Source organism: Nelusetta ayraudi, unplaced genomic scaffold (assembly GCF_046127955.1).
Source record: "Nelusetta ayraudi isolate G7.1 ecotype Tasmania unplaced genomic scaffold, CSIRO-AGI_Nayr_v1 ptg000011l, whole genome shotgun sequence".
Classification (NCBI taxonomy): Eukaryota; Metazoa; Chordata; class Actinopteri; order Tetraodontiformes; family Monacanthidae; genus Nelusetta; species Nelusetta ayraudi.
In genome coordinates, this window is record NW_027466061.1 from 13,232,032 (window position 1) to 13,253,508 (window position 21,477).

Sequence of the window (21,477 nt, forward strand, 5' to 3'; positions counted from 1 at the left end):
GACGTTATTCAAAAATCTATTACGACATATCAGCCCTTTTTTTTTTTCTTAAAGATAATCGAACTTTGGAATGCCAAGAGGTGACCAGCTTTATTAGCCTATGGTCGCTAGGGCCTCCCACAGGAGGGTGGATGCCAGAAGAGAGTGGTGGCTTGGCAAGGTTACGCCGTGCGTGTGTGTGTACAAAGTTTGAAGTCGCGCTCATAGGAACTCTGCTGTGCGGCTGCAACTTGGGATTTCTTTATTTTAGATTCATTGCAACACGTTGTTTTTTGGACACATATACGTTTCCCTTTGTAGTGCGAGTGTTAACAGACGGCGCAACGATGTCTGTCGCAGGACTGAAGAAGCAGCTTTACAAAGCGAGTCAGGTAAAAGCGTCGCTCTGTCATTAGCCCTTGTTAGCATAGCTTGCTAATGCTAGCGGGTGTTGCCAGGGACTCAGCACTAGCGTCGTGCAAACCTAGTAAACTAAAATATAAAACATACGCTGTAATGGTCACGGTTGTTCAATTGGAGCCCGCGTTTTGCTATTGTGGGTTGTTTTTCTTTTCACTTTTGGTGTTTGTTAAAATATATTTGTATTTAATTGCTCAACTAAACTTGACTTAATAATTTAAACTTTAAGCTAGTGATCTCGAACTAATAAGTTAGCTAAGGCGAACGTTCTATTTGGTCATTGAAGAGCTTCTTTTTTCCCTTTCTGATGCGGTCTCTACTCTTCCTATTTGCAGCCATGACAACGCTTTATGATTTATTTTTATTTGATAGTCAGCCTGCTGACTTATGGAAGCCTGGCCGCAGGCTGCTCAGCATCAGGTAGTGGGCGACTTCCTGTTTCAGCTGTCTGAAGTCGTGACAACAACATGCAGGTTTCAACTGTGGCAACGACCTGAGTCGAGCTGCTGTTGTGTCGTTCACACCAAGTTAAAACAAATTGGTCACTGTGTTTTTCTGAGCTTCTGTGGTTGACATAATACGAGGCTCAGTGTATTTACTTTCACGCTGACGCGATTTATTCGTTAACTTACTTTTCTCTGCCATTCTTTTTCTTCTTCTTTTTTAAAGATCTAATAGAATTGTGATGAATGGATCGCATGTTGCAGTTGAAACATGATTCGTTACGTTACAACGTCTCACAGATATTCAGATGGAGTATTCAGCTATGGAGAATATCTGAATATCCTATGTTCACGTATAAATAAATATTACCCCACAACACCATGGCCTCATCAGCTCTGTAAGTTGTTGGAAATTGAACCTGCTGCCAAAAATATGAAGCCCAACCAGTTGCAGCTTGCAAAACCTGTCCACGACCATTTTGTTGACATTTGTCTACCAACAGGCCAGTGGGTGTGTCCTGGAATTAAAGTTATTTAGATACACCGCCGAAACCACATTCCTATGACATGAGGAGAGAGCATAGCAGCTAGATAGATTGATAGATTCCTCAAGAGAGTGGTTATCTCATATCCCCATACGACAGCATACAGTAATCAAATCCCAACATAGGAACAAAACAAGGGAAGAGGCAAAATCAGCCCCATTTCATTTGTGTCTGACATGGCAGCAGGGGAGTGATGAGCCTCAGGCGCTTTGGAGTCTTTTTATGTTGTCCAAGTTTGGGAGCAGCTGCCAATCACCGAACAAGCTTCTCTGTCTGCTGATGACCATTAACAGGGAATGGCTTGTGTCTCCGAAATGGACGGCAGCATTATTGGTGCAATGCAGATTTGGACTGAATACCAGATCAACGTGTAAAGTCTTACAATGTTGAAATGTATACATTTTCCCAATAGTCGTCATACTAGGACGAAAAGAATCTTTCTTGAAGAATGTTCACAGAAAGAAATCTAACGTTAGCAGCCACCATGGGCACAGAGAGCAGCTGAGTCAGGTTGAAGCGAACGGAAAAGTACCACATTGTTTAGCCATAAGTGTGTGATGGCGGATTACAAGTACATGTGCTTAGTGTGAGGTACAAACAAGTGGGAGAGCAAGATGAAGTTGCACCAACATGTGTGTTGAGTTTTGTTTCTTTTTTTTTTTTAGTTACACAAGTTGATGCTAGTTTTTGAAAATTGCAGTGTTTACTTTGACCTGATTGGAAAAGGATAAGCATAATTTTCTTTTGAGAGGAAAAGCTAGTTTCCACTTGCTAGCACAGACCTCAGTAGACTGTTTGTGGAAAACATGGACATGTCTGGAAACTTGAGGATTGTGCTAACTGCGGCAGCCAAAAGAAAATAGTGGAAAAGGATACGTCAAAGGTGGTGAACAAAAGTATTCACAGAAGGAACTCTCAATGTGAGGTATCAATACGCAACACTTAATCACTCTTACATTTTCAGGGACCGTATGTAGACAACGGCAAATGAAATAAGCCATGATCTTGTGAGAAAAGTAGTGATTGCATTGATTTAATTTGCTATTATTCCTCTGCTTGTTGTGTTTTCAGATCATGAGCGAGAAGGTTGGAGGAGCAGAGGGAACCAAACTGGATGGAGAGTTTCAAGATCTCGAGAGGGTAAAATGCACACACGGATTTAAAGCTTCACGTTGCTTTTTCTTTTGGCTCATGCTTTTGTCTGACTTCAATCCAGAGAGCCGATACCACGAGCAAAGCGTTGGTTGAGATCCTGGCTAAATCATCAGACTACCTTCAGCCAAACCCAACCGTTAGAGCCAAGCTCAACATGGTCAACACCGTATCCAAAATGCGTGGTCAGGAACAGGCTTCGGGGTACCCCCACCCTGAAGGACTCCTGGGAGACTCTATGATCAAGTATGGAAATGACCTGGGCGCAGCCTCCAACTTTGGTGAGACTCTTCTTGTGCAGTGATCTGCTTTATGGAAACATGTGTTTACAAGCCAGAAGAGAGTAGGAAAATTAATGTTTGGTATGCGTAATTTCAACTTTCCATTCAACTCAATACTTCTGTATTGCCAACCACCTTATCTGGTGCACCACAACCACCCAGTCACAAAGTCAGACAATGGGACATTTGAAGTGTTGCCTGGACTGACAAATCCTTTTTTCTTCTGCAACCTTTGGACGACAGGAGTAGAATTTAACATAAACCACGCGGATACACATGCACATACATTCTGCCTTGTGGCAGCAGTTCAGTCTATTGGCACCAAGTGTACTGTACCTGAAGAAGAGGCTGATGAGTGTATATCCGGACCGTTGTTCCAGACCTTGCTTGCGCTGGTTGGCTGTACATTGCAACTCTGAGCGGAGCTGCATACACACGTGTCAACTGTGTGATTGGCAGCATGTGGAAATGCTAGCACAGCATTCAAAGAAGACATAGAATAAAAGAAGATCTTGCAATGTTTGAAATGAATTTAAAGGTCTTGCGTAAGCAGCAGCATTTGTCGTAGGTGATGATTGGTTTGTGGCGTGCTGCCACCTCATCACCGAGCCTTTGGTAACAGTATGTGTCTTTGCATGTCTTCACACTGCAGGCGGGGCTCTGCTCGATTTTGGGGAGTCAATGAAGCAACTGTCTCAGAGCAAAGACGCTTTGGACATCAGTGTGAAGCATAACTTTATTGACCCCGTGCAGATTGTCGTCGACCAAAACATCAAAGACGTTCAGGTAGAAGTGTCCTTCATTCCGCCTTTGTTGTCATCCGCAGTTTTATCTCTTCTTAACATGTTTAACCAGCAAGCGTATCCATTTTACAACCTTTACTAAATGTCGTCCTCGCAATCATGATTGCACTTGCACCTGCCCCTTCAGCACCATCTGAAGAAGATGGAGGGTCGTCGCCTGGACTATGACTATAAGAAGAAACGTCAGGGTAAAATCCCAGACGAAGAGATCCAGGTGGCCCAGGAGAAGTTTAATGAGTCCAAAGAGTTGTCTGGAAAGTCCATGGTCAGCCTGCTGGAACTGGATGTGAGTAGCTTGTGCTTCTGTGTTCACACTGAAGTATTTATTATTTACAGTTCACAGACTACCCATTCTCATATGCATTTTGAGATTTTATTATTCTGAAGTTGGCAAAAATACTCACTCACTTCTAGCCAGCCTTGATTTCCACAAAAGCTGTAATAATAAAATTGAACCCAAATATTTTACCTGCATGTTGAAAAGAATTGTCCTTCATGTTTTGGGGTTAATCAAGATTCCATTTCCTACTCTCATTTTCAGTTGCCCTCCAGTAGTCGTCAGTGACGAACTCTGGAACGTAATTCCTTTGAAAACCCTTTTATCTTGGAAGTTCCCTCTGACAGCCCTGTTATTCCATGCACTGGAAGTATTTATTGAACACAAGTTCTTAGACAGCAATTTCCCTTAATTTAGCTCAGATTTAGAATTCACTGAAAATCTCATTAGATAGAGTTTTTGGTTTTGTACAGGACCAGTGTTTAGTGTGACTGCTCAGAGCTTCCTGGTGAGAGAAAATGGCACGTCTTGCCTTTTGAGGACTCCGCGTCAGGTCACATGTCATGTTTTTTTCCACTGTGACTTTGCACCACTGTGAGCTTGTTTAACCAGTTCTGTTTTGTATTTACTTTGGCCGTCCGTGCCTTCTTGAGAGCCACTTTTTTCGTGCTCCTGAAGCAGTTTTGCTTTGATGCACAAAAGTGGTGCAATGGCGACTGACGGAAATACAGTGACGGTTTTACCGTAACTGGCATTGTTTAAGGGGCATCTCTGTTAGGTCACTGCAGCTTAGTTTTTGTCTGCCTGTAGGTGGAGCATGTGGCCCAGCTCTCCTCCTTCGCTACATCCCTGGCTGACTACCACCGTCAGGCCATAGGGATCCTGGAGGAACTCTCTAGGAATCTCAGTGAGAGGTCAGTGGTGGAACATACAATATTCCCTCTATTTTATCAGTGGCTTTTTACTGTTGACAGCAACATTTTACAGCCACTTCCTTTGCCACATATGTGCAACACACCTGCTTGTGTGAGTGCGTCTTTATTTGGAGAGGTAATATTTTCTTACTTATTTATACACAGGTCTGCTAACGCTGTGGCTAGTGCAAAGACCAAGTATGAACACCGGCCAGTCACTGACTACAGAGACGCACAGAACTCCAACGGAAGCTACGCAGCCAACCCACCTTCCTACTCTCACGGTAAACTCATTTGTTTGTCTTGTGAGACGCTGTGTGTTTGGGTGTTTCTTGAATGTGAAATTGTCTTTTCCCTTTGCGACACTGAAGCAGCCCCAGCACATTATCCAGTCCTTCCCCAGAGACCCTCCATCAAGAGCAAGCCTCGTGAGTGAGATCAATGAAGACCGCTGAGACGGAACGTGAAAGTTTCAATGCTTTGACTCACTCTGTTGCACACGTGTTGAGCACTGAGGCGTATGCATGTCTGCGTCACTATAAAGCATTTGTCTAACACTGAGGGCTTGGGTTTGTTGCAACTCTGTCGGATTCTCAGAACAAGCCTGAGCTGATCAGAGTATCAACCTTGCTGAAGACTGCAGATGTATACATTCCCCATCTCTCTTCTCACTTCCAGGATGAGTGATTTACCACACTGGTTTTTTAACCCAATATTGATAACCGGGGTTAAAATTTCAACATAAATTGTGTGTATATGTTGAGATGAATTGTATATATCTGTCAGCCAGTCACTGTTGAAGCTCACCAGGTGAAGAGTTTATTCTATACAGTGGGTGACCCTGAAAAATGTTCACCAAGTCTCACGTCCGGCAGTCTCAGAAGTTCATTTTCTAACCCAAGTGGCTGATATGATCATTTAATGTCATTGCTGATTCTGTTTACACCTCCTACTGACAAACACTGACGACAGTCCTGCCTCTTTATGAATCATGCTCAGCAAATAACACGGCTACTCATTTTATTTGGAAGAAGTTGGGTGCTCGTGTCGCAGAAGGATAATATTTTAATAATGTGTTGTTGTTTTTTAATATCTCTCTCCCTTTTTTGTTGTCGTGTGTCCCCTGCAGTGGAGCCATGCTGTAAAGTCTTGTATGACTTTGTGCCTGAGAACGAGGGAGAGCTGGGCTTGAAAATGGGCGACATTGTCACCTTGGTTTCTCAAATCGATGACAACTGGTACGAAGGAGCCGTTCATGGACAAACAGGATTCTTCCCCGTTACCTTTGTCGAAGTGATGGTGCCTCTATCACACTGAAAACAGCCAGACTTCATAACTTCACAAATATTTTTTTTCTTAGGTGTGGAAGCAAACAAGTCTTTTGTTAGAGTTATTGGAGATTTTTTTTCTTATTCTGATCACATCAGTGTTTGAGTTTTTGGGGGTTTTGTTTTTGCAGGAATAGTTTGATGAGAAAATGGGTGTAATGTTCAAGTGCTAGTCCTTACGTTCCCTCTTTATGCACCTGTGCACTTTGTCCTCCACACCTGCAACACCAGAGCCGATGAAAGAAAAGACTCTCACTTTGACTTCTAGCCATTTTTATAAACACTAAGAATGTGCTCAGCTTTTTGTAATACCCTCTTTTGTATTTACACATAACACTACTTCCCCTAATGGTACTGTCAGCATGCATATTAACCCTCTCTGTTCCTGGGTAATGTTTTCTTTGCTCTTAGTTTTTCCTCTTGCGCCTTCACGCGTCAGACCTGTTGTTGCCTTTCTGCTTGGAGTCAACATGGAGGATTGGCCTTCCGCCTCCTAAACCGGTCACACTATCCTCCACTGCCCCCTGGTGGTAGTAGGGCTTCCGTGTTTGAAGAGCGCTGTCATGTGACCTATCTATCAGCTAAACCACACAGTGGGTGGCTTGTCTGTGTCAGGGCGGATGTGTTTTACGGCCGTTAAAAGAATAGAGCCTTGTTTTGTTAAGAGGCAGAATAAGTTGCTAATTGTTGGTTTGGAAACCACTGGAGGGAGCCTTCGGTCGTGCTCAGTCTTGTGTTCATGTTAATGATTGGACGTAGCCGCAGCTGTCTCACCGTCCTGCCCAAGAAGTGAACCATGCTTATCCTTGTTATTGGGAGCAAATATATTGTTTGTGCTTGTTAGTCAGTATGCCTTTTTACTGATATTAAAACAGATAGTATTTTTCTATCAGTGCCGACAGCGTCACATGGTTAACTCTCACCACAAGAGCCTTGTAGCATCACACCAAAAGCCATAATTTCACACCCTCAGCTATTTTCTCAGGCTCTATTGGTGATGCTGGCAGTGTCACTCTGTGCTTTGTGGCCTTTTTCTCCCCGGTGTTTGTCAATGAATTTTAAGGCTGCGCTTTTGTGTGTCCCCCACAGCGTTGGGCTAAGCTTGGCTTCAGTGCTCTGAATTACAATTCAGAGCATGGAAATTAATCCAATGTGAGACTGGGTTTGCATGCACACGCCTCTGTTTTCACAGAAACGGCTATCTCCAAACTATTGTGGGAAAAAAAAAATTGCCCATAATGAAGAAGGCCCATGTACAATAGCTGGTTTCAATTTCAACAAGTGAACTATGAACTGCAAAAGGCTCTGTCTGTTCACGAAAATGCCAACTTTCTCCTCTTGTTGTGATCCCCTTGTTGGGCCGCCCCACTCTGCGGCGCTCATCCCTCCCATCTCTGTTCAAAGCTGAAGCGAAACAGACAGGTCCTTTCAGTGGGGAGGAGCTCACAGCGGTGGATTACCTCCCCCCTCCCCCAATGGTCTTTATACACCACCTGCCCCTGTAGCTTCACCCCCTTTCTCATTATCTCCACCATTCCTAACCCACAGTGCCTCAGGAACGTCGCCTCACGAGTCGTCGTCGTAATGATCTCCTCATGGTTAACGTAGCCGCTCCCTCCTAAATGTTGCCTTTGCAAGTCGCCTGTGTTGCCCATTCTGTGTAATAATTGCCTGGTTCAGGTGCAGGTTTACATGCCTCATTAACACTAAATCAAGAGAGGCAGAAGGAGAGTCGGAGGGTCCCAGTTGAGCAATTATGCTGCCTGTGAAATAGTGGGAATGAGTAATGTCATTGAACAAAGGTGTGTGATCAATTTCTAGTGCGCTGCTGACAGAGTTGTCCCAGTGATGCTGCTGACAGGACGTAGCAATGCAGCATGCAATGGTGGCCAATACAGCAGCTACACGTAGACATGTCACAACTTAATTAACTCAATAATATATATATATTTTTTAAAAAAAAGTATATGTATCAAAATGATTGTCCAATCACAACAGCAATTATTTTATTTTAGCCAATCTGAGCTGCTCTTTTGGGGTTGGAAGGTGCTCGCTTACAATGTGCCATCATCACATCTTGTGTATTCTCCTCAATGCCTTAAATGAAAACTGTGACACTAAGTGGAATTTAAAGTGGGATTATCCTGGATTATCTTTGTGGATTACCTCTATGTTAAACGTAATGTCTGGTGTATCATATTGTATATTTTTATTTCTATTTAAAAGGGGAAAATTCTGGCTACTTGGATATTCAAATAAATACGAATGTATTTAGCTACCGCGTGTGTGTCATTACTCTCTCTGTCGGTTGTAGGTGTGCAACAGAATTGGTGTGCCGACCATTAAAAAAATGGTAGCATTACAGAAAAGGTGTGGCAGTGTTTTCTATGGAATCTTTCGCTCAAATTTGGTGATCCTCTTGTTTTGTTTTGTTTTCTTCTCTTCGTGATACATCCCTGCACTTTAATTTCTCGCACTATCTAATTTCCAGCCGGCACAACTGCCCGCTTAATCCTCCTCAGACACACAGCAAGCTACAGCAGCCAGCCAGCCAGCCAGCCAGCTGTTGGATTATTGCCACAGCACTATCTCATCGGGGAAGGCGTGTCACTCCCGAATTATACTGAGCGCCCCTTTGTCCTCGGTCCGTCGGTGCCCCGGCAGCCAGCGACACTCGATGGCGGCCGCTCCCGTCAGGCAGCGCTCCGGGTCGGCGGGGCCCCGCACGCAGCTACCGCCCTGCTACTACGAGGGATACCTGGAGAAGCGAGGACCGAAGGAGAAGGTGGGTTCGCCCGCTGCGCACCCACACTCGCACGCACGCACGCATACAATTCACGCATTTCAGTGCCATGTTGTTTCCGCTGCGCGCGTTATGAATAGCGGTGTGGGAGGTCAGTGTGTGTGTTTGCATCGCCGGATGATCTCCCGTTCCCAGAAAGCTGTCAACTTCCTTGTTGTGCTCAAACGGTCGAGGCTGAAGGCTGGCGCTACCGGTGGAGCCCTGCGCTGTACACATGGCAGCGGGTCGCAGATCAAACCGAGAATGTTCACCATCCAAAGAGTGACAAGAGAAATGAGTGCGAGTGTGTATCTGAGTCAGGCAGGCGTGCAAAAGTCCGACCGCTTCCAGGACGTCATTTGAATTGAAATCATGACGCAGGCTTTGCGGCAATTTCCTTTATTGAACATGGCAATCTGTGTACGTCCAGTGTGTTCATTAGCAATGCTTAAACAGAAATGTTGTGATTGTTTCCTTCATAAGATCTCCGAAATGCACTAATAGTTGGAATCCAGATCCAGGTGAAAGGGCTGTATTATTGGCTGAGATACATATTCATAGAAAAATAATGGAACTCCCCCCTACCCATAGCCCCCTCAGGAACTACCCTCTGGCACTGGGCTCATTTTAATGCAATATAGACATGTAATGTGAGCCGGGCTCAGGTGCAGGCTGCTGCCATGATCCCTGTCCACAGGAAGACAGCAGCTGTGCCACACTTCTATCCATCTCTTGGGACAGGAAATGTGGGAGCAATAAAAGGGGGAAAACCCATCTCTCTGGAGAATACAGCAGTGCTGTTGTCACACCAGCGTATGCTTGTTTCCGTCTGTGGCAGGCGTCCAGGCGGCTGTGGACCTGTCTGTGTGGCAATTCTTTGTATTTCTTCAATAACGCCAAGGACGCTCATGTAAGAAACTGACACTTTTTCTCTTTTGTTTTTGGCTCGCTGTCCATCACAGACTGTTAAAGGGCACATGTGTATGTTTGTTGCAGTATGTAGAGAAGATGGACCTCAATGGGTTTGTGTCTCTAAGGGACGACTGCAGCCGCGACAGGAATCTAGAAGCAGCCAGACTCATTTTGCGCATGAAGGATGGAGAGACCAAACTTACAGTAATGTCCCTCTACTCGTAAAATTAAGTTTATTATACAAATCACATCAAGAAATGTATTGAAAACTACACTGAAAACTGTACTTGAGATAATGTTTTCGAAGAGTGGAACAAGTTAAATGAATTAATAAGTGAATAAATAAAGTAAATGTCTCATTCATGGGAAGCTTACTAACAAGCTTGAGATGCCTGAAAAACTGAAGAAGAAGAAAAGTTGAAACTTTCACAAGTGATGACTGACGTTAAAATGTTTTTTCTTGATGTAAAAGAGAATGTTGTCCTTTCCAGGCACCTAACTTGGAATCAAGGGAGTTGTGGAAAGGTTTCCTCTACTCCGTTATAGACGTAAATATTCATTATTTTTTCTTTTGCATACATTTACGCCTGCTCCTGTCCTAATCTCTTTAATGCAACGTCAATCTTCTTCTTTTTGACCAAACGACAGCTCAATGTCCCATCCTGCCTCACGTTGCTGCCGGGCCAGCTGCAGATGTTGAAGGAGGTGGTGGACAAAGAAAGGTCCCGGCGGAGAACTCGGACTCCTAGCCGTGCTCCTCCCTCGCCTCTCTCTGTGCCTTTGGTGGGAGAGATCCCTCCGTGAGTTTGCCGTCTTTGCATTAGACAGGCAGACTGTCAAACGTCTAAAGACTGTCCAAAAAAATAAAGTTTAAGTTGCTACGTGTCAATGATGTCAACTTTTACAGTTTGACTTCAGTTTGAATCAAAAATCAATGTAACTTTTATATTAGTATCAATGTAATCATAGAAGTTTCATTTGTGTGTCTGTGCCATGCAGGTGTTTCCGCCCAGTGTCGCGGACAGAGGCTGAAGTCCTTTTAGAGAGACACCCAGACTGTGGGAACATGTTGCTCCGTCCAGGAAGAGACGGCTGCTCACTGGCTGTCACCACCCGACAGGACCTCAATGGGTAAACACACAGCAGCCGTCCTCTTAGACAGACACAACACTCATCAGCAGACAATACAATCCGTTTGTGTTTCTCTCCAGGTCAGTGTTCAGACATTACCGTGTGACTCAGAGGGACCAAGGTGGTTACATTATTGATGTCGAAAATCCTGTAGGTGCATCGAGAGACACTCTTCAGATTGTTCACAATGGGATATATTCACTGTGTTTAGCACTGTATCATGGCTGTGCCCATAAAGAAGCATAGTTGATAATTTTCTGTTCAGATACATACAGTATCTGCTGATTGAAGTCTTATCAGCATTCATCTTTTATTATTATTATTAATGTTATTTAAATTACATTTGTCAGATTATTCACAGTTTCTTAATTGTCAAGAGAGAAGTCAAATGTTTGTCAGCAAATCTCTCTTTCAGGGATTTTGCTTGATTTTCGCTTGAGCAGCACAGCTTAGTTTTTCTTCTCTTCCAGATCCCTTGCGCAGACCTTCATGAGGTTATAGACGCTCTGGTTGAGAAGACAGCGGGAACTCTTCAGCCTTTCCTCCTGGAGGAGCCATATGAAGAAAATATCAGTAAGACCCAACCAAGACATAAATACATTTCCAAGGATGTTTATTGCCCTCCTGTGTATTTTGTCTTGAGGCAGAGCAAATCTCTGTTTGTGCCGCCAGCTTACGTTTCAGCTAATGATGAGAATGGAGAAAGGATCCTGCACACTGCCCCGTCCAGCCCCCTGCCCCGAGCTCCAGCATTACCTCCAAAACAAGGTTTGTGTCAGCCACACAATCATTGTTCAGATGTTCGTCGTCAAACCTGGTTGACGATCTTGTGCTGTCACGCAGACCGATGGCCCAGCAGCCCCCTGTCGCGGTCTCCCGCCCCTGACAGACGCATCTTGACCTCGCCGGTGCCAGCCTCGCCCACTAACCCCATGAGGCGTCTCATCCTCTCGCCGTCACCTCTCACACAGAGTGAGTATACAGTAAAGATGCCGCCTGTTATGAATAAAGTCTGCAAGAAATCTGCTTTTTGGCCAGTCAACAAGGCTACAAGTGTCCATATTGAAACGGTCCAGACTTAGTGTGTTTCTTCTGTACCTCGTCACAGCACTCAACGAGGAGCTTAAAATGAAGCTGGAGAAGAGACGAGTCAGCCAGGATTGACTTTTTCATACAGCGTACTCAATCCTCACTTGCCCCTGCTTCGTACTCATCCTGTGCCTTTGACTGGAGTCAACAAAAAAATCACCACTTTCTTGAACTGAAATAGAAACTGGCCATAGTTTCATTGGATTACATGTGGTTGTTGGACCATTTTGACTGGCATATTAGGGCACGACTGACTTGTTAACACTGGAGTACCTTCACAAAATCTAGGTTATGATCTACAAAAGTGCTTTAGCTACTTGCATAAAACTGTTTACAAAATCTGGATTGAAAAAAAATCCTACCATTACCAGAATGAATTAGATAAAAGGTAAATATACATAACTGGCTGTTCTGATTTTTCTTTTCTTTTTTTTGCTATTTTGAGCCCTTCTCAAGAGCTGTGAATGCTGCTACTGCTGCAACACTGGAGACTACACACACAAACTACAGTTACTGGGGACCCATTGTGCAAAAAACTTTGTCCTGAGGTATTCTAACAGCTCTGGAAAAGAAAAAAAATATAATAGAATTTCAGCTCAATGTTTGTTTTTTAATTCACTATGTGTCATGCTATCCTGTATGAATCAACTTAGAAGTGTGCACAATCTCTTCCTGCTGGTCTTGTGACTGGTATCAACCTTCACGGTAATGTTTAACATGATTGTGTCTGATTCAACTTTAACATGACAGTGCTAGTTTTTGAAGTGTTCCCTTTTTCTCCTGTTGTGCGTATTTGTTGGTGCTAAGACACACCATTGCTCTAATCATCCTGGGAAGCCCAGATGCCTTCTGGTCTTCTTCAGAGAATATGTGCTTACATGAGAGTGTGCCCTCTTGTGGAAAATATTGTTATCAACTAGAGATGCAAGTGAAATCAGCACACAGCCTTTGATTGTCAAACTTGTCAATTGTGTCGTGAACATGCAATATTTTATGTTGCAGCCTAAACCTGAATTGGTTTTTTTTTAAAGTATTACACCAGGTCCTACCTCTTACCATGTTACAACTCTTGGAGACTGTGTATTTACTGACTCTGTGTGTGTGTGTGTGTGTGTGTGTGTGTGTGTGTGTGTGTGTGTGTGTGTGTGTGTGTGTGTGTGTGTGTGTGTGTGTGTGTGTGTGCACGCGCCTGTGCGTGTTGACTAGTTCTTGCAGATTTGAATTGTCTAAATACTCATGCCCAGCTGTGTTCCAATGTCTTCTTCAAATGAATTCCTTGTATGTTAGTTGATGATGTGTTGTGTCCACCCAATTGCAATCAAACAATTGTATTTGTTAGATATTGAGGGCATTAAATTATTTTGCATGGATTTTACTTGTGAGTGGATGTCTTGTTTGTACTCAAAGGTGCATCAGATGGTGGATGCCACAAATGTAAGATAAAACTAGGGTGTGTGTACAAGTTTGCATGTTCTCTGGGTGTGTCCAAATCGATGCACATCATTGTCTTCAGGCAGTGTGTTAATTATTGGTTGTCTCTCATGTTGCTCTGCTATAAATTAGTACTGCAGGGTGTAACCTTCCCCAATCCTAAAATGCAAGATAGGAAGAGATATGGAGGTGATATGAACCAAAAGAATGCATGAGTAATTATATGAGGCTGCTCCATGGAGTTTGAGATAAAAGTAAGGATCAAAAATAGGTATAAGAGACTTTCATTCCTACTTGAGGGATTCATAAATGGATAGATGGATAGATAGTGGGCAAAATGGAGTGTAAGAGTGAAACAGGAAAGACACTAATAAAACAAATCAAATCCTAACCATTCCCATAAATATGTATATATATATGTATATGTACATATATATATGTATATATATATGTATATGTATGTATATGTATATATATATGTATATGTATATATATATGTATGTATATATATATGTATATGTATATATATATGTATGTATATATATGTATATGTATATATATATGTATATGTATATATATGTATATATATATGTATATGTATATATATGTATATACATATATATATACATATACATATATATACATACATATATATATACATATATATATATATATACATTACATATATATATGTATATATATATATATATACATGTATTCTTGATACAACTATTACCATAACAATAACCATGTATTTTGAATTTAGAAAACATCATTCATTAAATATAAATTATTTACCAAGTACGTGTAATGATGTACCTTTCTTTCCTCAAATGTTTCATGCGGGTAGTCCTCCATCATCTCCTTATTTATTTACAATCCTAAATAGTAATAGTAAAGCCCCGCATTACACGTGCGGGGCTTTATAAAATATAAAATTGGAGGAATCTTAAAATAAGATAAAAATACTGAAACGGGTGTAGACATTCGACACAGTCAACGTGTGCAATTGGCATTGACAGGAGAACACAAACACGTCTTTAGCGCGGCGTCAAGCCATTATTTCATGTTAGAACACGCTGCTCAAGTTCGGGAGAGGGAAGAGTTGGCCCTAGAAACACCCTGAAGCTGCATCAGCCTTTCGCCTGGCGTAGCTTGAGTGAGCTATCGACTGATAAAAGTGAACAAGAACAAGGACAAGAGAGCTTAGTAGCAGGTTACGGCCAGCAGCGGCTTCCGCCTCGCGCACCTGCCACTTGACGGTGACTCAAGGGAGACAGAGACCCGACCTCTGAGCTGCCGCCCGCCAGCCGACTGTAGGTTGGCTTGACCGCAGTGCCTTCCGCCCAGGTCTTCGTCGACGCCGCGGGAGGCGAAAACAGACGACTGGAAGGAGACCGGGACGGCCCCTTGGACCGCCGGACGAGCGCGCTTTTTTTTTAAAAAAAATTTATTATTTTTTTGCTTTTCTGCTTACAAGAGGAAAGCTTCAAAGTTCTCAAGGTACCGCGCAAATCGACATTTCAACTCGCGGGCGCACGCGACTCTTGCTACGTCTTTTACGGGAAGCGTTTAAAAAAAAAAAAATCACATTAAAATCCGCTCAGGCACGGTTAATTCTTCAAATACTCGTTTAAAACGATATTTCTAGTTAATAGGAAGCGGGGCTTTAGTTAGGCAGGTGTTGTTTCGTCTTTTGGCGAAATCCTCCGTGTTGGGCGTGCCGAAGAGCAGGTAAGTGATTAAATGTTGATAGAAGCAGCGTTAACTTGCGTCTAATTCGTCGCTTGTATTACTATTACCTGTATTTATTTTGTTAGTTCTCCCCCCCTGCGCAAGTCCTGTTATTATCTTGATAATACACAGCAGAAGTGAGCCGTAAAGCAATGCATTGTTTTCACGGAAATAATCAAAATCACGAGCATACTCCAGGGTTTTTTCCCCTCTCCGCGGGTGCATTGTTAATGCCAAACTACTACCACTTGCGCATTATGTTTTTGGCGGTAGTTACAAGGTGCAGCCTGAGCCTGTGTCCGTGAACGCAACTGAGTTATGAGTGAAAAAGTTTTGAGACCCCAGGGACAAATATGTGAAACATCTTATCACGGCCGCATTCTCTGACATGCTGCAGCTCATCAGCACACACACACACACACACACACCCTTTTTTGTGCAGTATGCCTACACACCCACTCTCAGGGGTTGCAGCAGTACAGCTGGTTGCCATCAGAGAACAAAGAATACAGAAACTAACATAACAGCAGTGCTCAACATCCAGGTACATAAGACAGTTTGAAGAAGACTCGTGAAGTCTTCTTCACAAGACTCCTTCCTTTTTTATTCTTTGTGAACCAGTTTCTGGGACTGTGCATCAATCTCTCTCATTGTGTGCATGTGTTGTGCTGCAGGAGTGTTGCCGAAGGTGACATCCTTGGCTCCCTGCTGAATGCCTTTCACGGCACCGCATTAACATCACTATGGCACTGACAGAATTACTGCCGCGCTGACTTTAGCTTTCTACAGGCCCTTTCTACTCTTTCCTCTACCGTTTGTCTGGCTCGGCTTGAAATAAACACTCTCCAAATGCTCAAATGGTCCCGCTCACTTTTTTTTGTCACACAAGATTGAAGCTTTCTTTCTGTCCGCTCTCATGTTCAATGATCTGATTAGGATATTCATACAATGTTGTCTCTTACAGGCCTCCCCCAGTTTTGTTTCTCTGCCCTGCGCCATCCATCTCGCCATGGACAGCCTGCTGAGCGGGGCCAGTAAAGGGGCCAGTGGCATCCAGTCAGAGCGAACTCCGTCACGTCATAGATACCACTCGCTGTCTTTGGCGCTGTACGACTGACTGACGGAGATAATACAGCTTGGATTCCCTCTAGTTTGAACAAAAGAGCCATGCATCCGTTGCTGCCCCTCTGCGTCTTTTGGCTGCTGCCTGTTGCCTTGACACTGGACGAAGACTCACTACTGGACTGTGTCCCCCGTAGATCTGTGCCATTTGAGCGTGAGTCTCGCAATCAATCTTGTGTAACAATGGCTCAAAGTGTGTCAACCCGCGTTGACTCACACCAGCCCATTGCAAAACAGAGTTTAAACGCTTTTCGGGTGCACAATTGATTAGTCACCCTTTTTCTAGGCGACAATGCTCACCTGTTTGAAGAGGAGGGAGTGTTCAACTACTCCACCATGCTGTTGAGAGAAGATCTCAATCTACTGGTGGTGGGAGCCAGGGAGGCAATATATGCTCTTGACCTGAGTGACATCTCCAAGAAACTTTCTTCAGTAAGAGCCTCGTACTTCTTTATAACAATAAGCAAAAATACCTATTTATTCCTCATTCAAATCTCTCTCTTAAACATGTAGCTGACAAATTTGTATCAGACTTTGTGCCCTCTTAATTTTTTTAAATTTCATTTACCGCTTGTCATGATGCCAGACAGCTGCTCTCAGAGGCACAACAGTGCAGCACAAAAAAAGTTGGGAATTGAGGGTGAATTTTTGGACAAATCACAATCATATATTGTTGATTTTATCTCTATCAACTTTTTGTCAAGCTTGGTTTGGTGTTTCAGAAACTTCAGAGGCATCAAACCTCTTAACGGAACTTTCCATCGTCAAATTTTCAGTTCAGTAACAGATAGTTGTCATTGTTTCAGACTAAGTGGGAAGTGACAGAAGAGCAAAGAGACGACTGTGAAAACAAAGGAAAAGATGCTGAGGTGGGTCTTTTATTTATAGCCATATTTAAAAAAAAAGATTTTGATGTCAAGCAGGTAAAGTCATCAGCTTTTTAAACTGATATACAGATGGACTGCAAGAACTACATACGAATCCTGCATAAGACGGACGATAACAAGATGTATGTGTGTGGAACCAATGCTTTTGACCCCGAGTGTGATTACATGGTGAGACAGCCAGCGATTCACTGTCTGTGTACGCTCCATGTACGTGTCACAGTTTGTAGCACCTACTGCTGTCTGTCTTTCTGTGCAGTCCTATGAAAATGGCCAGCTGACTCTTGAGAAGAAACCAGAGGATGGCAAAGGGAAGTGTCCTTTTGATCCTTTTCAGAGATACGCTTCCATCATGCTTGGTGAGAAATAGCATAAGAACGGGGATTAGAATTCATAAAGAAAAAAATAATTGAATGAAAATAAATCTGTTTTTATTTACCTGCTGCCATGTTTTTTTTTTTTTGCCAGTAAACGACTTGTATTCGGCCACCTCGATGAACTTTCTGGGCTCTGAGCCCATCGTGATGCGCAGCTCCCCTGTCACCATACGTACCGAGTTCAAAACATCTTGGCTTAATGGTGAGATGTGACCACGCACTGTGTTTTGTTGAAGCATTTGATATTCTCAGTTTCATGCTTTATCATGTCATTTCTTCTCCCTTGGCCAGAGCCCACTTTTGTTGCCATGACCCAGATGCCGGAGAGTGAGAGAAGTTTGAAGGGGGATGATGACAAGGTTTACTTGTTCTTCAGTGAGACGGCCGTTGAGTGCGACTGCTACAACAAACTTACCGTCTCCAGGGTTGCCCGTGTTTGCAAGGTGATTGAGTTTATCGTGCGTATTGTTGTTTTCTCTGCATTCCCCAATGCACAGTAAGGTAAAAAGAGCGTTTCCTCTTGCAGTCACTCCCTTCCATCCGCTTCTTGATTGCCCATCCCGCCTTTGTATTCTGCCGTTGTCAGTGTTGCATTTATGCTTTCTGCCCGTGCGCACAGGGGGATGTTGGAGGTCAGCGGACCTTACAAAAGAAATGGACATCCTTCCTGAAGGCCAGACTGGACTGTCCGGTGCTCGAGGCTCAACTGCCTTACATCATTCAGGACACTTACCGCTGGTGTGACCCCCGCAGCAGCTGGAGTGACTGCCTGTTCTACAGTGTGTTCACGCCACAATCGTAAGTCTGAATAATAGTTGTGATAAAACTGCTTGTGTGAGAATGTAAGTTCTAGTTAATGGCCCCTGGTACAGCACGTGGCTCATGCTTCTGCGTGTGTGCGTTTGTTTCAGGGACACATCAGACCTGTCTGCAGTGTGTGTGTACCGCGTGTCAGACATCAGCAGAGTGTTTGCGGAGGGAAAGTACAAGACCCCAGTCACTGTAGAAACCTCTTTTGTGAAGTGGGTTATGTATAGTGGAGACGTCCCTGACCCTCGGCCTGGAGCTGTGAGTCCAAACACTGTTTTGGCATGTGTGTCTATGAATCATAGAATCAAGATGAAAACTGAAGAAGGGCAATTCTTTTCAAACACAGCTTTTGGCAGCCAGCTTGTTCTTCTCTTCTGCTCGCTGACTGTTTGTCATTCGTCCATCCTGTCCACTCCACCAGTGTATTAACAATGAGGCTCGTGAAGCAGGCATTAATCAGACGCTGGACCTCCCAGACCCCACCCTTCAATTCATCAAACTCAGACCCCTCATGGACCAGGCTGTCCTGCCAATAGGAAGCAAGCCTCTGCTGGTGCGAAGGGGGGCAAAATTCACCCGCATCATTGTCAACCAAGTGCAGGCTGCTAATGGCGAGAAGCACCGTGTGATGTTTGTTGGCACAGGTGAGTGTGTGCTCAGCCTCATTTAATGCTTCTTGCACCATGTATTATTGGAATATGATGTTCAATACAACTGTATCCCCACTACATCTATACTTAAAGAGGAGGGAACTCTAGTGAAAGCAGTGAACTACAATGGTGAGATGTTCATCATTGAGGAGGTTCAGCTTTTCCAGCAACGGGTGCCGATCAAGATCCTGAGGTTTTCGAATGTTACGGTAACTTGAAGCCACGTGGTAGCCTCATTCCCGGCAGCTGCCTTTTCATTTTAAATATTGATGGCGCCCATACTACAACTATAAGACCGTGCTGGTGATGTGCCATTATGCACAGGGTCACATCTACGCAGGCTCAGACCATGGAGCTGCACAGGTACCCCTGGCCACCTGTGGGAGGTCTTCAACCTGCTTGGACTGCGTCCTAGCCAGAGACCCATACTGTGGCTGGGACACAGCTGCTGGCAAATGCAGCCTCCTGTGGGCTTCACAGAGGTAGCCAACATCCCAACACGCAAACTGTGGTGATGGTTATTTCATTCTAATTTTTTCAATCTTCTTTATTAGTGACCTAATCCAAAGTGTTATAGATGGCGACGCTTCTCTTTGCCCTGAGGCTGGTGAGTTGTAGCCCACTGTTGCTTAAAGCATTTTGACTGTGTGTGAGTGTTTCTTTAAAGGGTTCGTAGTGCTTTTGTATGTAGAAGCTGACACCATTAAGGCTAAATGTATACAGGAACTCACACGTTTTGCGATATACAATGCAGGACAGGATATTTTCCATTTAATGATTATTGCACTAGTCAGCTGACGACAGCGAGCCTCTTCTTTGTTTTCAGAATCTGTCGTGCCTCTCAGTCGATCGATCTGGCCCGGGGGGAACCTTCAGCTTCTTTGCTCTTCGCCTTCCAACCTAGCCAAGACTGTCTGGGAGAAGGATGGCAAAGCCCTGACGGCCGCAGGCCACGTCCAGTTTCTTCTCGACGGACTGCTGATCCTCAATGCCTCAGAGTCCGATGCCGGTCGTTACCGCTGTCAGTCTGTGGAACACTCCAAAGCTGGCATCTACACGACCATCGTGGCGAACTACCAGGTTGATATAGGTCCAGCAGGTTCTGTTGAGGGCAATGAGATTATGCCACAGGCTCAGACAAATGGCCCATCTTTGGCTGGGCTGCAGGCTCTCATTGTGGTCCTTTCAGTTTCCTTCCTTGCCCTTCTGACCTGGAACTTTTACAAAGGCCACATACCCCAGCCCTGCTACAGAAGAAAGATGGAACAAAAGGATGAACAGGGGGGTTGTAACACCACTGTGGCCTACAACGAAGCAGTGAGGTCTGCACAGACAGAGGAAGAGCTCCTGGAGCCCGGCAGAGACAATGGCACCAACAGGAACCACAGCAGTGCAGAGGCAGCATCACATGTTCCAGAGGAAGACGCCTTAAAAGATTTTTTGCCATCTCTGCAGTTTATTGATGATGAGTCCGAAATTTAGTGATCTGAGTTAGAATAATATGTTTTATGATATATGTTGTTCACTTTTGACAAAAAAAAAAAAGAATGCCTGAAATCAGTGGCACCCAAACCTTTTCTGCATCCGTGGCAAAAAGCAAAGGGATTGCCGTTTGGACTGTTTTTAAATCTGGAACAAACCTCTTTAAAAACACCTTTGTTTTTTTTTTTTAACATTAAGCTGGCTCACCTTTATGTGGTTTTTAGATCAAAAGCACATAAATGCCAGAGGTTTGACACCAAATTGTAATTTTTTTTTCATACTTGTCCATGTCATTTATTATTCTTGCTACATGTCACCACTTTTAGTTTTGACGTCACAGTGCTCCTCAAATGCCACTACTGTGTTTTCACTGGGGAATTAAAACAATTTTTTTTTAATGAACAGCAGCTTGTTCGAACTTCATTCTCTAAACACCTGCCAGCTCAAGTTAAGAACACAAGTGATTAATGGCATTTAAGAGAGGTTAAAGGCTGATGTGAAAGAGCAAAAAACACCAAAGTAAAAACAAGTGAAGCCAATGGGAACATGATGAGAAGAATGATACAAATGAATATGTTTTCTGGACTTGGTATTGCTTAATTTTTTTTGTCTTTTGCCTCCTACACCTGTGTATGGCAGTGGATAAAGGCACTCCACTGGGATGCATTCCTCAAAGATCTGTGCTGTTGACTGTGACTCCTTAGATTCTCTTGTTTGCTCATTGCAAAACATGATCCGATCACCCGTGACGTATCTTAGCTTCCAGGCAACAACACTCACCTGTTTCCTGAGGAGGAAGTGTCCAACTACTCCACCATGCGGCTGAGAGAAGATCTAAAACTGCTGGTGGTGGGTGCTAATATTAGCTTAAAAAATAATAAAATATATATATATATATATATATATATGTATATATATAAAAAAAGAAATA

The 21,477-nt window shown here is 43.6% G+C and overlaps 3 protein-coding genes across 5 annotated transcripts; all 3 read left to right on the forward strand.

Moving 5' to 3' along the window:
* Positions 1–160: 160 nt before the first annotated feature.
* Positions 161–8,416, forward strand: LOC142885043 (endophilin-A2-like). Of its 3 annotated transcripts, none has more exons than XM_076021134.1 (9): positions 161–371; positions 2,459–2,527; positions 2,604–2,820; positions 3,473–3,606; positions 3,751–3,909; positions 4,711–4,814; positions 4,980–5,098; positions 5,186–5,242; positions 5,944–8,416. In XM_076021134.1, the coding sequence occupies exons 1-9, from the start codon at positions 327–329 to the stop codon at positions 6,129–6,131; spliced, it is 1,092 nt and encodes a 363-aa protein (XP_075877249.1). In that variant the 5' UTR covers positions 161–326; the 3' UTR covers positions 6,132–8,416. The 3 variants fall into 3 exon arrangements, with proteins under 3 accessions (XP_075877249.1, XP_075877250.1, XP_075877252.1); XM_076021135.1 differs by having other exon boundaries at positions 5,189–5,242; XM_076021137.1 differs by lacking the exon at positions 5,186–5,242 and having other exon boundaries at positions 162–371.
* Positions 8,417–8,546: 130 nt separating this feature from the next.
* stap2a (signal transducing adaptor family member 2a) lies at positions 8,547–13,431 on the forward strand. The gene is made up of 11 exons (XM_076021138.1): positions 8,547–8,927; positions 9,763–9,834; positions 9,921–10,040; positions 10,328–10,384; positions 10,485–10,636; positions 10,836–10,967; positions 11,048–11,117; positions 11,438–11,540; positions 11,640–11,735; positions 11,811–11,939; positions 12,076–13,431. The coding sequence occupies exons 1-11, from the start codon at positions 8,820–8,822 to the stop codon at positions 12,129–12,131; spliced, it is 1,095 nt and encodes a 364-aa protein (XP_075877253.1). The 5' UTR covers positions 8,547–8,819; the 3' UTR covers positions 12,132–13,431.
* A 1,375-nt stretch (positions 13,432–14,806) lies between these two features.
* sema4e (semaphorin 4e) lies at positions 14,807–21,242 on the forward strand. The gene is made up of 15 exons (XM_076021139.1): positions 14,807–14,990; positions 16,186–16,497; positions 16,630–16,775; positions 17,150–17,212; positions 17,300–17,398; positions 17,487–17,586; positions 17,696–17,806; positions 17,896–18,047; positions 18,224–18,402; positions 18,516–18,672; positions 18,836–19,058; positions 19,158–19,273; positions 19,389–19,546; positions 19,619–19,671; positions 19,891–21,242. The coding sequence occupies exons 2-15, from the start codon at positions 16,389–16,391 to the stop codon at positions 20,544–20,546; spliced, it is 2,322 nt and encodes a 773-aa protein (XP_075877254.1). The 5' UTR covers positions 14,807–14,990; positions 16,186–16,388; the 3' UTR covers positions 20,547–21,242.
* The last annotated feature ends 235 nt before the right edge of the window (positions 21,243–21,477 follow it).